The sequence below is a fragment of the Siphateles boraxobius genome, unplaced genomic scaffold (genome assembly GCF_051911475.1).
Source record: "Siphateles boraxobius isolate OS27281-9 unplaced genomic scaffold, OSU_SipBor_1 1, whole genome shotgun sequence".
NCBI lineage: Eukaryota > Metazoa > Chordata > Actinopteri > Cypriniformes > Leuciscidae > Siphateles > Siphateles boraxobius.
In genome coordinates, this window is record NW_027508699.1 from 7,032,711 (window position 1) to 7,049,778 (window position 17,068).

General features: G+C 37.2%; 1 protein-coding gene across 1 annotated transcript in view; it reads left to right on the forward strand.

The window, feature by feature from the left end:
• The window catches only part of mier1b (mesoderm induction early response 1b, transcriptional regulator), a 30,907-nt gene extending 14,218 nt beyond the window's left edge, over positions 1–16,689 (forward strand). The window contains exons 11-13 of the mRNA XM_077248660.1: positions 169–296; positions 14,289–14,416; positions 14,578–16,689. Of these exons, the coding sequence (XP_077104775.1) occupies positions 169–296; positions 14,289–14,416; positions 14,578–14,870 (549 nt within the window). The 3' untranslated portion in view covers positions 14,871–16,689. The remainder of the gene's footprint in view (positions 1–168; positions 297–14,288; positions 14,417–14,577) is intronic.
• The last annotated feature ends 379 nt before the right edge of the window (positions 16,690–17,068 follow it).

Genomic DNA, 17,068 nt, shown 5'->3' on the forward strand with positions numbered 1-17,068 from the left:
ATTCCCGTTTTGTCATTTCAATGCTTATAAATGTTAAAAAAACAACAACAACAAAAATACCTGTGGGGCTCTTAAATGAGTCTAGCCGTCATCTCTGCTAAATAAGTATATGGGCCACTAGATATGGTAATTCAAACCTTTTGTTTAGCAAACCTTATCCATTTTCAGGTCAGAACTCGGTCTGTCGGAGATTGTGTGGCTTTTTATTACATGTGGAAAAAGTCGGAGCGGTATGATTTCTTTGCGCAACAAACTAGGCTTGGCAAAAGGAAATACAACCTTCATCCAGGAGTAACGTAAGTATCTCTAACATTTTTCCAGTCTTGGTGCAATAACAAAATAAGTTAGATCATTGTTAATGAACATTTTAGTAGGCTGGATTTATGCAATAGGACTGCACAATAATGGTTAAACTGATATGTTTATTTTTCTCAAATTATAATATTTAATTATAAAAACCTGCTCGCCGTCAGGTTTTGCGAGATAGCCGACAAATGCCCAAAATCATAGCAAATCGGTGCTTATTCACGTGAGTGACAATCACACAGTGTGAATGATCAAAGACGCAATCAGAGAAAATCGCCGATTCAAAATCCTGCTGTTTGAATTATATCAATATTTTAATAGATATATTTATCTATTAACAAAGCACAAGCATTTGCTTGGCCAGTAGCACATTGCAAAATTATTTATTCACCCCCAACGCAGAACATACAATCCTTGCTCCCTGCGTCTCCCCAACCATTTCCTCCTGCATGTTTTTCCTTTTATACTTTTCGCTGCAAATCAGCACCCAGACAATTTGGATCGCAATCTTCTTGCAGGCTATCATTTTTAATAACAATTCCAGTTGCGGGTTAACCCTCTGTGGTCGACAAACGCGCCGGCGCATTTTGCTCGATTTTTTTCACATAGCAGGAAAATAGACTTAAAATACTCTGTCATTTTTGGTCATACACACTTAAGAAATATAAAAAAATAAACTGTTGAATGTCTATTTTTTTATGTGCCCACTTACAATCGAAATAAAACATTGTGCTTTTGTAAAATAAAGAAAATAAACAGGGTGTGCTTTCTGTCTCTCCATCTCCGTTAACCTTTTTTCTGGAGCACGTCTCTAAACTTTTCAGCAAAAAAGACTTTTCTTTGAGACTTTTCTTCTCAAAACTCAGCGAATACTATTCACCCAAGCATGAGCAATATATCTTTATGATCATTTAAGTTTGTACTATTAAAATATCTAATTAAAAACTAAAATAAATATTCTCTGTTTATGTAATCTATAAAAAAAGAGAGAGGCGTCAGCCGATCTCATGATCGTTCTCTCAGCTCATTATTCTGCTAATGTGACACGCCCACGGACAGCGCGCGCTATTCAGACGCAAGTGATCTGAAGCGACACATGCAAACGTGTCAACGCCCCTCATAAAAGCGAAAACACAACAAATTTAATCATCAGATTAATGTACTTTTTCGTCTTGCGAGGCTGTGACTGTGAGGAGTAATCCTGGGACATTTACCTCAGAACATGTGCTGGTTTATTTTCATTTTGAGGAGCGACCGATCTAGCCGAGAATTGTTAGTAGCCTAAGTTTTTTATTCTTGTGCTTTGCTCTAATGTCTGTAAATGCAAAAACACTGTTTACATTTGAATCATGTTTCTGTGTGAATGAATTAACGGCACAGATGGGCGCTGTTGTTTATGTTTAGCCTACTATGTTACAGATGAAATATGAAAGACAACATTTCATAGTTTTGGATAGATTATAAAGTTTTTATTCTAAAATATCAAATAAGCTTTTGTCATCCAGTTTCTGCTCCTATTTTAAATATATAGTAGGCTATGTTCTGTCAAAAATAAACTCATCAACTTTGCAACATACTGTTCCAATGTAAGCTATATAAAAACTAATGAATCCTTAACTTTAAAATATGTATAATAATACTGTAGGATAATACTGAGGAATACTGTAGTAAGTTTTTTTCATTCTCAAGTGAATCGCGTTTCTGTGTGTGAATGAATGAACGGCAGAGATGCGCTGTTTACCACAACTCGCAAAAAGACAGTTTAAATTTGAATCGCATTTCTGTGTGTGAATGAATGATCCGCTTTTAGCAAACTATATTGCTATACTGAGATGAGTAAAAATCGACTGAAATAAAATGTATTTGTATAAGCAACGTATTAAACTGCAAATTAACATTTATATTTCTTATATAAACGAAAGACCTATGTTACAGACATATGTAAGACAACATTTCGTTGACTAGTTTTGGATAGATTATACATTTTTCCTCTAAAATATTTGCCACCTCAAATAAGCTTTTGTTTGCCAATTTTTGCTCATATGTTAAATAGCCTATAGTATGTATTTTATTAGTGTCAAATTTGGGGAGAGGATACATATTTCAAAACTGAAAATACAGTATGAGAATTAACTGCACAATTACTAGACATGGAAAAATATAAAAAAAAATGAGATGTGAACCAATTTGGTAGAATATATATATATATATATATATATATATTTATATATATATATATATATATATATACACACACACGTATATATTGCTCTTGCATTCTTTCTTGTGGCTCAGTGACACACCTGAATGAATGGCTCATTAAGTATGCGGGCCCCATTGTCTCCTCAGGTGTGAATCACTAAATATGCATGATGGTGATGAAATCATTGACGCCCCTTGCGCATATTGCCCTTTCAAACAAAAAGTGTCTTACAAAATTTAAATCAATGTATTGTTTTATGTGAATGATTAGGCAGGATGATTTTCACATCATTTTGAAGAAAAAACTCTAGGCAACGACATCCATTAGTCAAAAGTCTTGTGGACACATATTTAGTATGTTTTGTGGCCTTATTTCAGAAACTTTTTTTATTTTTTTTAATATCCATGCATAAACAATATTCCCTCAATAATACAAACATGTACATACATGTTGCTCACATATTATGGTAGCCCTGTTTGTGTTGAATAGAGTGTAATTACACCTTTGCCATTAATATGTTTATAAGCAACTGAAAAAAGCACAAATGTCAGGGCATGTCAGAACATCTCAAGGACCCCAAAAACCCCTTAAACCCCAGAGGGTTAATCCTTACGCACCGGTGATCTTGCGTTATTTCCTTATTACTTCTCGTGTGCGTTTGGTTGTGAAACGTAGTTTGTGGACCAGACAGAAGTTGTCGGTGATTCTTTCTTTTGTAAAGTCATGCAATGTGAAACCTCCTGTTGCTGATCCATCGTGCAGTGTGCACACAGCAGCAACTGAATGCTACCCCAGATAGTCGTGCAGTGTGGAAAGAACAGTGACCTGACTACTTTGAAAATCGTGGAGTGTGAACTCTGCATTAGTAAACATGTTCTCAATTCTCACAAAGATGCGTTCTGTGTCCTTCCATGTTCGTTCTTTCAAGGTCGCCTGTCAAAACCGAGAACACAGGTCCGTTCTTTGCGTTTTGGAATTCCGAAACAGCCAATGTCTTTGTATCATGTTGACAAAGTTTGGTGTGTATCGCATGAATCCTCTAGGAGCAGTATTTAAAAATTCAGAACCTGCAATTTTTAAAAAAATTACACATTAAATTCAAAATAGCTGACTTCCTGTTGGTTGGAGCTAATGACTGTAATTTAGATTTGTATTTTGTCCAGCTTGATGAGAAGAGTACAGAGTACAAGTACAGAGTTTGGTGACCTACAGCCAATGTAGGTCAGGGTTAAGGGTTAGTAAGACTATCACCACCACTTTAGTCAAAAGAGGGGGCTACAGATCCCAATGAGAATTCAGTGTTCAGTTCAATGAGAACTACGTACATATACGTGCAAGTATGTATATATATATAGATTCAAGTTTTGACTGAATTCAAGGGGGGCACGACGTGAGTGCAAAAGATCATGAAAATTCAAGCATGCCAAGCACCCGAAAAAGACATAAATAGACATAAACAGCATAATAATGTTTAATGTGTTGACATGGAAACAGAATATTTCAAAACCCTAAAATATTTTACATTTGTATCTTACTATATTTATTATTCTTCAATGCAAAATTTAATACTTTAAAACATGTATACAATGCCATGAAACAGAATATTTCATGTGTTATTCTTAAATGCACAAGGGATTCAGATAGATCTTGTATGCAGTGCAATGCAACAGCACATATTTTATGTTATCGCTTTAATGCACAACTAAATAAAACAAATCTTGTATACAATTTAATGCAACAGCACGTATTTCATGTTATATTTCAATGCACAACGGTTTAGGTTAGATTGTGTATGCAATGCAATGCAACACACGTTACCTCCAATGCATAAAATAATTAAAAATTAAAGGGATTCGGTTAGATATTGTATGCATTTTTTTTGTGTTGTTCTTAAATGCACAATGGAATATTAAGTTAAATCTGGTATGCAATGCACGAGTGCATATATGTTATTCTTCACTGCAAAACGCATTAAGTTACATCGTGTTTGCAATGCAACAAGCACATATTTTGTTTCACTTCAATGCACAACTGAATAAAATAAATCTCGTATACAATGCAATGCAACAGCACATATTTCATGTTATACTTCAATGCAAAACAGTTTAAGTTAGATCGTGTTTGCAATGCAATGAAATGCATCAGGACATATGTTATTTGTATCCCTTGAATGCACAACGCAAGGAGTTTGTTCTTGGAATGCAATTGTATTGTCTTTATGCAGGGCAATGAAACAGAATATCTTCTTTGTTATTCTTCATTGCAAAATCGAATACGTTAGTTCGTGCATAAAATGCAATGAAACGGCATATTACATGTGTTGTTCTTAACTGCACAAGGGAATAATAAGTTAAATTGGTATGAAATGCACGAGTGCATACATGTTATTCTTCACTGCAAAAAGTATTAAGTTACATCGTGTTTGCAATGCATATACATTATTGTAGAATACTTCTGATGGTTCATCAGCCATGCAGTAGTGCATGTTTGGCCTATTGAACAAAGTTCATTGTTTTGGATATGCTACATGGTTAGTCATTGGCTTGTTTACCCTAGATAGCATATTTTAAAGATGAGAAATGTAAATTCCAAAAGACCTAAGACTTCATAATTGTAAGCAACCTTTATCCAGACGTTGTGCTGTCGATCTCATTTTATTCATTTGGAATTAGTTCTGATGGACTCCACGTGCTTGAGGTACTCCTCACAACTGGACAAATGGACGAGGAAAGGAAGTAATATTTTGGATCATTCATTTTGATGCATTCAGTTTAGACAGCTTATTTGCGTCTCGGTACAGACTTCAAAACTTACCCCAGCGCTAGGAACGAGTGGATGGTATATCTACTGATGTCCTGGATTGCGTCTGAGGATTATATGCTTGTTTGGAACATTTCATTGTGGATTGTTTTCTGAACGAGGCACAATGTCATGCAGGGTTTACATAGGCTGTGTTCAGAATGCAGGTAAATGTGGCCCAAATCAGTATTTTTTGCTCAAATGCGACTCAAGTCTGATTTTGTCATGACAGTGTGAACAGTACAAACCACATGGAATTTGATCTTTTTAATACTGATATGGGCCACTTCCATATGTGGTCAGATGTTTTGCACTCCAAATAAATTCGTAATTCCTTACTTTAATAAGCTCCGACCTCCATGTTTACTTATGACAGCGTGCTCTGTGACGTCTTTTATTGTTATTTTGCTCGTGCGGGTCAGTCCAGGACTATGATCTGTTCACACTGGAATCTGATATTGACCACATTTAAAACAACAATGTGAACATATAAAAAAATCTGATCTGAGCAATAAATCGGAATTGAGCACTAAGCCTCACAATGTGAACTTAGCCTAAACTTGTTGAAAGATGAAGCAGCAAACCATTCGATAGCAGTCACATCACAAAAAACGTGAGTCATTTCTTAATGATTTGTCTATAAATAAGCATTTATGAATAATGTTTTCAAAACACTTACTCAACTCAATGACAATAGCGAATGGCATTGATAGTATAGCATTGAGGGTCAAAATGAAAGTTGCAAATAATAATTCATTGAGAATATGTAACTTTTTTGTGTACAAAACCCAAAGGAGTCATGTTGGCAAAGGAAAGGATCCTACTCCTGTAGATACTGTGCACCTAGTGCTCACCCATGGGTTTTCTATTTCTGATCTTGAAGTCTCCTGGGAGGTTTTTAATCCCATTTCCCTACAATCCCTTAAATAAATAATTCCCACCCTTAAACCCTCTTTCTGCTCTCATGATGTGACGCACCCTCAGTATTCTAAATCGTTAATAGAGTCTGTTGGCCCAGGTCTTTCCTGAGCAAATGTTTACTAAACTGGTTCTGTTCATGCCTGCCTAAAATTGGCCAGTTACTCCTTTACTCAAGAAGCCTTCTCTAGGCACATCTGTTTTAATTAATTTCCGACCTATTTCTGTCATTATCTCTAAGATATTTGAAAAAAGTGAAGTTGTGTCAACTTCAGTCATTTTTAAACAACAATCATATCTTTGAAGTTTTTAGTCAAGTTTTACGTCTTTTCACAGCAGTGAATTTGTGAGTTTTCAATGATACTTTAATGGTTACTATTGCTGGTGATTCTGTGGTTCTAGTTATTTTAAATTTGACTGTTGATTGCATGTTTCTTTAATCTAGATTAGAATCCTATGTGGGGCGATAAGGTTTCGTTCTTAACTGGTTTAAATCTTATTTATCAGACAGATATTTTTCTGTCAGGATAGGCAATTTGATCACCTCTGCTGCTCTCCTTAACTCTGGACTCCCCCCAGGGCTCTGTTTTTGCACCATCGCTCCTCTCTTTACATGCTTCCCTTGGGTTCAATTCTATTGATCTTTCTACTTCTATGCGGATGACACTCAGGTTTATCTGCTTAAAAAAAAACGACTCCTCGTTCTCGGCAATACAACCTTTGTTAGCGTGTCTGGATGAGGTAAAGCTTTGGTTAGCTAGTCATTTTCTATCTTTAAATGAATCCAAGGCCGAGTTATAGTTTTTGGCTGATCCGACAAATCTGAGGTCAATAACATCGACCTGTAAAATCTTTCTGTTTTTAATTCCCAGGGTGCAAACTACGGGGGGGCTCGGCTCCCCTTAATAAGACATGGGCTCCCCTGAAACCGTGATTCGTGAAATTTTGGGGGGTCTCAAAAAATATTGACTGTTTTATTTTGACGTGCAATTTCAGTTTTGTGTAATGTAATCCATCGTGGATTATTATGTGTAAAATAGCAAAAATATCATTCATTCATGCATGACGGCGATTTAAACCTAATTTACTTCAATAAAGATAACTATACATGCTATTCTTGTCATGAGCATCAAGTTGTGGTGGCGCTGCGGTGCAAATTCCAATCATGTTTAGTATATTAACTCAAAGATTCGTCGAAAAAATATAAACGTTGGAGGCCATTGATCTATGGACTAAGTCCTTGAAATCCATTCTGTGTTAAAGGCATGTTATTCCCAATTATGTGTTGTGGCTGGGTTGTTATAGGTCTACGTGACTCTAGATATCTTAGGCCTAATTGAACGGAGGAATTAAGGTATTCTTCTGTTGCCTGACGAGTAATTTAACCCTTGTTCAAGTGAACTCAAAGACAGCCTATGTAGCTATAGACTATTTATAGACTTTTTGTAGGTGGCTGTTTGCTGTTTGACTTATCAATTTGTGTCAATAAAGTATAATAGGGTGAATCCTGTATATAGTGCTTGCACAGTGCATACACTTGTAGCTGTTATGTATCTTTGGAAGTCTTTGAAATGAATGGGTTTCATAGCGCAGCACCGCACATTCTGCGTCCTGTCTGAAAGGCGCTTCAGTCCTCGGCACGCGCAAGTGCACAAACCCCCCAAAACAAGTGGGCTCCCCCAACGGACACGGTATAGTTCGAACACTGTTCCCAATGAGTAAAGAACTTTGTTTTTTTCTTGGATAGTCGGCTAACATTAAACACAATTTCTCTGTTGTTGCCTCTAGTTTTTTCAGCTTCGCCTACGATCTAAAATTAAACGCTTTGTGTCTGGAAAAAAACAGTTATCCTCTCCCATTCTGTGAGCTCTACATTGTTTACCAGTTCAATTTAGGATTGATTTAGAAATTCTCCTATTTGTGTATAAATACTCACATAATATAGCTCATATTTATCTATCTGTCTGAACTACAGTCCTTCGAGAAGTTTTAAGATCTGGTGATCAAAACTAACTAACAGTCCCTTGCTCGAGGCTGAAATGCTGAGGGGATTGAGCTTTTTCGGTGGTGGGTACAGATTATGGAATAGCTTGCTAGTACAGTAGCTCCTTCCTTGTCAGTTTGTAAATCTCTTTTGAAAACTCATGCTAATGTTGTTCTTTGTAATGTTTTCTATTTTTTTATTTGCATCTGTGGTTGTCATGCTCCAGTTCTATTATGGGATGAAATTAGACTCATAATTATTAACAAATGTATTCACAATTATCCATGAACTTGATAAATGTTGGGGATATGTTTTACTATCCACAACCGAAAGCCTTAAGCCCCTTTTCACACAGAGATTCCGGAAAATACACGGATAAAGTGACCTGAGATTTGACCCGGGTTCGTTTGACTTTGATTCATTCACACTGCCAGTGATTTTCCGGAATCGGATGTTATCCTTGTTCATCTTGCGCGTGTTCGCCTGTTGGGGAAGTCGCACTGACAGAAACAGTGACATTCCAGTTTAAGTTTCAAGGGAGTAAAGCCTGTTTATGCCATTTAGTAAATTAAATTGTGTCAAATCAATTTTGTTGTAAAGAAATTTTCATTTAAAAGCAGTGCTCATTCATCAGTGTATAATGTTACCATAGAGATGCGCGCATCAACCGTCGCCGAGCCCGCTGTTGAAGGTAACGATCATCCATTTATAATCACGCATAATAACACAGAATAATTGTAATTTGACCATAGGGTTCGGATACTTAAATCAGCTCTATGTGTGCGTGACATGAGCGCGCACAGCGCGTGTCTTCTCAAGGTCGTGCTTACCAGGTTGTTCATTAGAGCCGAAATGTGCCCAGAATACATGTAGGCTTTTAAAGTATTCCGAGCATTTTTAATTACTCGCACTCGCTTCTCGCCTCCTCTGCCATTGTATGCTACCGCGACAAAGCACACACGCGACAAATGACGTCAGAAAAGCGTCAGTATAACCGGTTATGGTCTATTACTGAACCGATACCGAATCGTCCTCGTCTGCATCGCGATGCATCGTAGAAACGATTAATTTCGACACCCCTAGCGTTCACACAGAAGGTGTTCTGGCAATTTCTCTGCAATTTCTCGGGATCAACGCGCTGTGTGAAAGGGGCTTCAGAGACATAGGCTTTTCCCCTGCAAAATTAGAGACATTTTTATGAATACAAATGTTTTTTTTTTTGTATTAGTGTGTCATAATTTACGCATGCAACAAAGAATATGTGCATTTGTGGATTCATAGACGTCTTTTCTGAGTCGATCTCATTTTATTCATTTGGATTTTTTTTCATTTGGAAAAAATCTTTCTTTTTGTGGTTTTCAAGCATTTCACAACTCACACAAAAAACTACCAATGAATACGCCTCGTGTTAATTATTAATGTGTGCACTACTACCCATCTATTTCCCAAATGCGCATTACTACTAGCCTGAGAACCACATGTTCATTTTCTCGTATTTGAGGCGTGGTTTACGAATGCCCAGAGCCGTTTATTGGGTGCTACGAATGTCTATCAAATGCGCCTGTACGTAGCTCATAGCCAATCGTTTCAATTATACCAGATGACGTATGTAGAGCGACAGAAATTAGACGAGGAAGAAGACGATGGGTCAAAGATTTATGTGTACACGATGGCGTGTATCTAACGGCCGTTTCACACCGCATGCGTGAGCGGCGCGTATTTTTTCCGGCGTGCATGTTAATCAATGAGTGCATTCACACCGGGAGCAGGAGTGGCGCATGAGCACAGCAGTGAAGCGGGGGTTTCGGCGCTGAGTCTATTTTAGCTGCACTGCTCGAGCTAAATTAAAGTGAAAGCACACTTTTGATGGACAAAAATAAATATGATTTCACACAAAAAGTGCCCAAAATGCACAGAATAAGCATGTCTAGTGAGTTTTAACAATAACTTGAATAGGCAAATAAAAGAAAATGAAGACTCAAAAATATTTATAGAAGATTTAGGCTACCCGGTAAAAACTTGTTTTTAATTATTCAGTTGGGGTGTAAACTAGCCAGAAAATATTATATATATATATAAACGTTCTTTTAGTTTATGTAATACACAGACAGCTACATAGGCTAGCACAACCCAAATCAAACCCGAGTGTGTGTTTTTTTGTGTGTGTTTTGTTTTTTATCCGCGGAGTTTGCAGTCTTGTAAACATCGAAAGTATGACTGAAACTAATAGATTGGAGCCATTTTCTGGGTTGTTTTGTTGTTTAACATTTATATGTGAATGTTGTACACCTCCCCAAAACAAACTTTCAAGACTATCAATGTTATAAATGACCAACTTCTAAAAACAAATGTATAGTTGTCTTTGTAAAGAATTATTGTTCGCTTATATATGTAGCTTTGGAGCCGTTGCCTTGACACTGTACAAACGCTTCCAGTGTGAATACTCTCGCGCGTCTGCAGCTGCAGTGACAATATAGTCACGCTGACGCGCTGCTCAAGTGCCGCTCACGCTTGCGGTGTGAAACGACTGTAAGGCTGCATTGAAAGGTAACTTCCCGTCTGCTGCCATGTTGGATCCATAGGTATAAACAAACTGCTTCGGTGTTTCGCATAGACGTCGTCATCGTCTTGCTGCTCCCTCCCCGTTCTGTGATTGGTTCCCTAGATGAGGCGAAAATCTGGACCATGGAATCCAGACTGCCTAGCAGCGTGAATAAAATCGTGCTGCGGCAAGGCAGCATTGGGAAACCCAGGCTACATTACTACATTTAAACTAATACAGGTCCTTCTCAAAAAATTAGCATATTGTGATAAAGTTCATTATATTCCATAATGTAATGAAAAAAATTAAACTTTCATATATTTTAGATTCATTGCACACCAACGGTCACATCACAGGATCAGGTCTTTTATTGTTTTAATACTGATGATTTTGGCATACAGCTCATGAAAACCCAAAATTCCTATCTCAAAAAATTAGCATATTTCATCCGACCAATAAAAGAAGTGTTTTTAATACAAAAAAAGTCAACCTTCAAATAATTATGTTCAGTTATGCACTCAACACTTGATCGGGAATCCTTTTGCTGAAATGACTGCTTCAATGCGGCGTGGCATGGAGGCAATCAGCCTGTGGCACTGCTGAGGTGTTATGGAGGCCCAGGATGCTTCGATAGCGGCCTTAAGCTCATCCAGAGTGCTGGGTCTTGCGTCTCTCAACTTTCTCTTCACAATATCCCACAGATTCTCTATGGGGTTCAGGTCAGGAGAGTTGGCAGGCCAATTGGTCACAGTAATACCATGGTCAGTAAACCATTTACCAGTGGTTTTGGCACTGTGAGCAGGTGCCAGGTCGTGCTGAAAAATGAAATCTTCATCTCCATAAAACATTTCAGCAGATGGAAGCATGAAGTGCTCCAAAATCTCCTGATAGCTAGCTGCATTGACCCTGCCCTTGATAAAACACAGTGGACCAACACCAGCAGCTGACATGGCACCCCAGACCATCACTGACTATGGGTACTTGACACTGGACTTCAGGCATTTTGGCATTTCCTTCTCCCCAGTCTTCCTCCAGACTCTGGCACCTTGATTTCCGAATGACATGCAAAATTTGCTTTCATCTGAAAAAAGTACTTTGGACCACTGAGCAACAGTCCAGTGCTGCTTCTCTGTAGCCCAGGTCAGGCGCTTCTGCTGCTGTTTCTGGTTCAAAAGTGGCTTGACCTGGGGACTGCGGCACCTGTAGCCCATTTCCTGCACACGCCTGTGCACGGTGGCTCTGGATGTTTCTACTCCAGACTCAGTCCACTGCTTCCGCAGGTCCCCCAAGGTCTGGAATCGGTCCTTCTCCACAATCTTCCTCAGGGTCCGGTCACCTCTTCTCGTTGTGCAGCGTTTTTTGCCACACTTTTTCCTTCCCACAGACTTCCCACTGAGGTGCCTTGATACAGCACTCTGGGAACAGCCTATTTGTTCAGAAATTTCTTTCTGTGTCTTACCCTCTTGGAAAATAATGAACTTTGTTCATTGAACTTGTGTCTGCAAAATCCAGAATTACATGAATGTGCATTATTTTGTACAAATAGAAAATTAGTTGTGAATAAAAAACTTTGATTTTATATTAATGTATCCTAGGTCAGAATTTGTGCATGCGTTTGTAGATCCGGTGACACGTGTGCATTCATTGACTCGTTTCTGTGACGCTTAATGCAGGTTTAGAAAGTGATATTGAAGCACCAAATTCAATACACACCTTATTAATTAAACATAGCTTACCTTGTATACATAAGCAGAAAAATATGAACCCCAAACACGCAAAGTTTCACATTGAATGTTTCCACGTTATAAAGAAAACGCTTAATGCAATGCATTAAGACAGTAGGCTAACATTAAAATGCCAAATTTGGCAAGCCTATACTTTATTAATAAAGCTTAAATTGTACAGGCAAGCAAATTAAATCAGGATATGAACACAACAGGAGAGGTTAAGCATTTTTCTCCCATAGAAAATGGTAAAAACCCTTATAAAACATGAAATATAGCGCGTTCCATTTTCAATAAGGTGTATACCGAGTTTTAATATCACCGTCTTACTGCATTAACTGCATCAACTGCGAAGATTTCACGTTAAGCTTTTTCTTTATAATAGGCTCAATGAGTGGAAAAGCCTCCCATAGAAAAAGCACATCTTATGCAAATTATGATACACTGATACAAAAGAAATTGTACAAATTGCTGCACATTCATTTAATTCTGAATTTTGCACACGCAAGTTGGAAGGCTTTTGGTTGTGGATACTAAAACATATCTGCAAAATTGATCAAGTTCATGGATAATTGTGCATGCATTTGTTAATCATTATGAGACTAATTTCATCCCATACACGTTGGTTAGTCTTGGGTCTGATTTAAACGTGCTTTATTAATAAAGAATATATTCACTTATAAGTGAACCTCAAGGAACATATTTAAATAATAAAAAAGTCAAAAATTGTCATGACTCCTTTAATGTGTTGCCATGACAACAGTATTTAAAACATCAAAAATATCTTCATTTTAAACCTGTACCTTACTGAAATAATTATAAAAAGAAATTCCCTTAGGAGAAGTATTTCACAGCATGCCATTATCAAACAATCTAAATTTGGGTTTCCCAAATGGGGGTAAAGTGATCTATCTTATCAAATTGTGATTATGAAAACAAATGCTGCGATTTAACCCTATAAAGCCATACATACTGTATGAAATAATATAGAATAAAATAAAAATAAAAAATTGTTTGTTGATACATCAGCCTTTTATGGCTAATATAGTATGACTTTGGAGCTCACAGTTTGTTTCATGACAATATGTCAGTCATCGTGTGGTAACGAAAATATAACTAGGCCTAGACTACTTGTTCTGAGCAGGTGTTGTCAGTGAACAGGCTGTTAAACTGTTGGCTAAGTTACAGACACTCATGAAAAACTGATGTTAATTATAAATATTCTGTTAAATATTCTCTAACAGCATCAAGTTGTCATTGTTTGTGTCAAACAAGTTTTGAATTTGTTGTAACATTAAAACAGGAGATCATGACTTACTCTGGGCTCAAAGTGATGTCTGGAGCTCCAGTGGCTTCCTCTGTGGGTGAACGAAACTTTTGGGCGCTGCGGCATATTAAATATATTATAAATTGTTTTTCTGCGAGAGAAATACAATGTGTGGCGGGAGTGCGTGACAAAAAAACGAAATGAGTGACTGTCACACTCAATGCGTGACACTTGAGCCCTGCACACACACAGCAGTGCTTATTGAACACACACACACACACACACGGAGCAGAGGGCAGCCATTTTCTGCTGCGGCACCCCAGGAGTGATTGATCGATCGGTACTGAGACTCAAACCTGCGACCTTCGGGTTACAAGTCCGACTCTCTAACCATTAGGCCACAACTGCCCCAAAGACATAAATATTTCTGTTGTAACTTGTAGTTTTGGTTGTTTTTTGTAAAGAGTGAACACTCTTGAAAGTAAGAGTCAATTTTGTGTCTGCTGTTTCTAAAAATAAGATGTGTTTGTGTTTTTTTGGGGTAGGGATTACATGGACAGACTTCTAGATGAAACCGAAAGCACTGCCTCCAGTCGAGCAGCCACGCCTCTTCCTGCCACCTCCAGCAGCAGCACCAGCCAATCAGAGCGAGAGGAGACTAGCGGCCACAACGGTACAGTACATGGTGTCCGTTTTTTACACAGTAAATTGAAATGCTTTGGTGCCTCTTTCAGGATATTTTGTAGAAATTGGGTTGGATTAAAGTTGTATGTGGTGTGTTTGAATCGTTTGTTACAACTATGCATTAAAGCCTGTCTCTGGTTCTCGATTCAGGACTCATCAGTCACAGCTCCAGTGCAGTCGCCACACAGATGTTGTTAAGTAGTGTGAATGAGCTGAAGAGTGATTCTGTTCAGTCAAACGGAGAATCTAAACACAGTCTACTCACAGATCATCTGGACTCCAATGGCTGTAACCTTACAGACACTCATAACTCAGACAGAAATGGCTCAGTGAATCACCAACATGACTGCCAGAGCCTAGACAGACCAACAAAAAAGTGCCGGACAGAATCAGAGTCACTGGCCCAGGTTGAGACGGACCCTTCCAGGGTAAAAGAAGACTGAACAAGACCAAAGGTCAGGCCAAAATCTTAAAACTGGGGAGATGGGACAGGGCTGTGACACCTCTCACCCTGCCCACCCTAAACCCAAAGCTGAGCTGCTCCAAAAACACCACCCTCCAAACCCAACCACAGCTGATTAATGATCCTTTTTCAAGAAACCATTTTACAGAGAAATGTATATTCTATATGTAATGGAATTTTTCTGATATTTTTTTATCAAAAAGATATTTATATTTTTTATTGAGACATTTTGACAATGGGTAAATATGCTGTACAAGCCATTATACGTAATACATGAGAATGAATGCTGGTGGGCGTTGTCTCTTGTGTTTAGGACGGGGCCAGTATGTCTCTAGGCAAATCAAGTTGTGTTTTGGTTTACATTATATACTAATGTTTCACTGCTCAGCTGGTTTGTGTAGCGGAGGCATACTGTGAGCTCCCCACAGATGTAGTAAAAATAAATAAGCCAATGGAATCACTCCTTCTAAGCTTTGTGTTTGTAAAGTGTCCAGAAAATTGGTTTGTTTGTTGTATTTTCTATAAACTGAGTGAATCTGTTTACTTTTCATTGTTTTTTTTTTGTTGGTGTTTTTTAATAGCGTAAAGGAAATGAAGCCCATTTTTGGGAGCATTATTTAGTCTTATACCTAAAGGTATCTAATGTTTTAGTCATTCTCATTCATTTCTCATAGATTACTGAAATACATTGAGGAATGTGTAATCATGACACAATGATTGATTTAAAACTACAACTGCCATAAATAAAGACGAAGACAGGTAAAACTTTTTTTTTTAAAATACTCCCGCGATTTAGAAATACTTAAATGTAATAAGAATATTCAAAAATGTTATAGCTCTAAAATGGGCTTCGTTTTCTTTGAGCAAAATATAATTTATTTATTTTGAAAATTGAAAATGATTAGAGGGCATGTTATTGACAGTACCCGTGGGCATTTCTCATTTTTTATGATGGTAAATGAGGCTCTTGTCATGTGTGTAGATTCGAATAGATTTCTTGCAAATGTTGTTTTGATATTCGCACTGCAAATCCATCTTAAGATTTTACTTTTTGTGTATTTTGTACATGATATTCAGAAGCTGTTTGTGAGAACTCAAATTCTTGCAAATAATGAAACTGGATGATTATACGGTTTGTAGTCAACGAACTATAACAGAATTATCAATAACAGTAAATTTAAGTAACACGTTTCAGCCAACAGTTTTAAAAGCAGTCAGAATTAATAGTTATATAATTCAAATCAATGCAAATATTTACTCCAAATGTATGAAATAGCCCAGGGGAATTTATGGAATATCTTTGACCAAAAACAATGTTTTTTTTTTTTTTGTTTTTTTTAAACTGTTTACTTTGTGGGTCAGTTGGATTTAACAAGTTGTACTTCTCTAGAGCCATGTTTATTGCAACATGGAAACTGGATCTTATGGCCACAGTTATGTTCATAACCACATTTTAATAATAATATTTGAGTATTTTGTTGACAGGAATTCACTGTAATACAGCTCCAGTACTCCTTTATAAACATGCACTCAGCTTCTAGAAAAAAGTTTGCTTTTACAACTCGTTCTGTGGAAGATGTTCATTTACACTTAAGAAATCATGGTGCTATATTTCCTCTGGTCATCTTCATTGGCTTATTTATTCTCATTTGTGTTGTTTGTCACCATTTGAAGAGTTCTCTTAGCTTCATGTATGTGACTGTAGCATTAATCTTATTTTAAATGGTCTAGACTCTAGAGTGCGATGTATGCACTCATTCTGATCGGAACTTATGCATTAAATACATCTTAAAAAGCAATGATTTTGGAATCCACACTGGTTCTTTACTGATGGTATTCTTGGAGTAGTGCAGAGAGGTGTTTATTTAAATCGATGAACAGACTTGAGTTGATCCACTGCCATATATCTAATATATGTTAATGTGAATTTACTGAGCAATGGAAATACTACATCAGAATGCAATGACGATTCCAATAGGGTCGCAGAAGTTTTCCTGTGTCTTCTGTTTTTTATTAGTACTTCTATGCAAAACCCTTATTTCAGTTTGGCTCTATTTAAATAAGAACAGAACAAACAAAAGAAAACGGATTTTGTTATTTCATCTTATTCGAATTTATAGAAGAGCTCAAATTAAAGGAATAGTTCACTTCTGTCAACATTTACTCACCCTCAAGTTC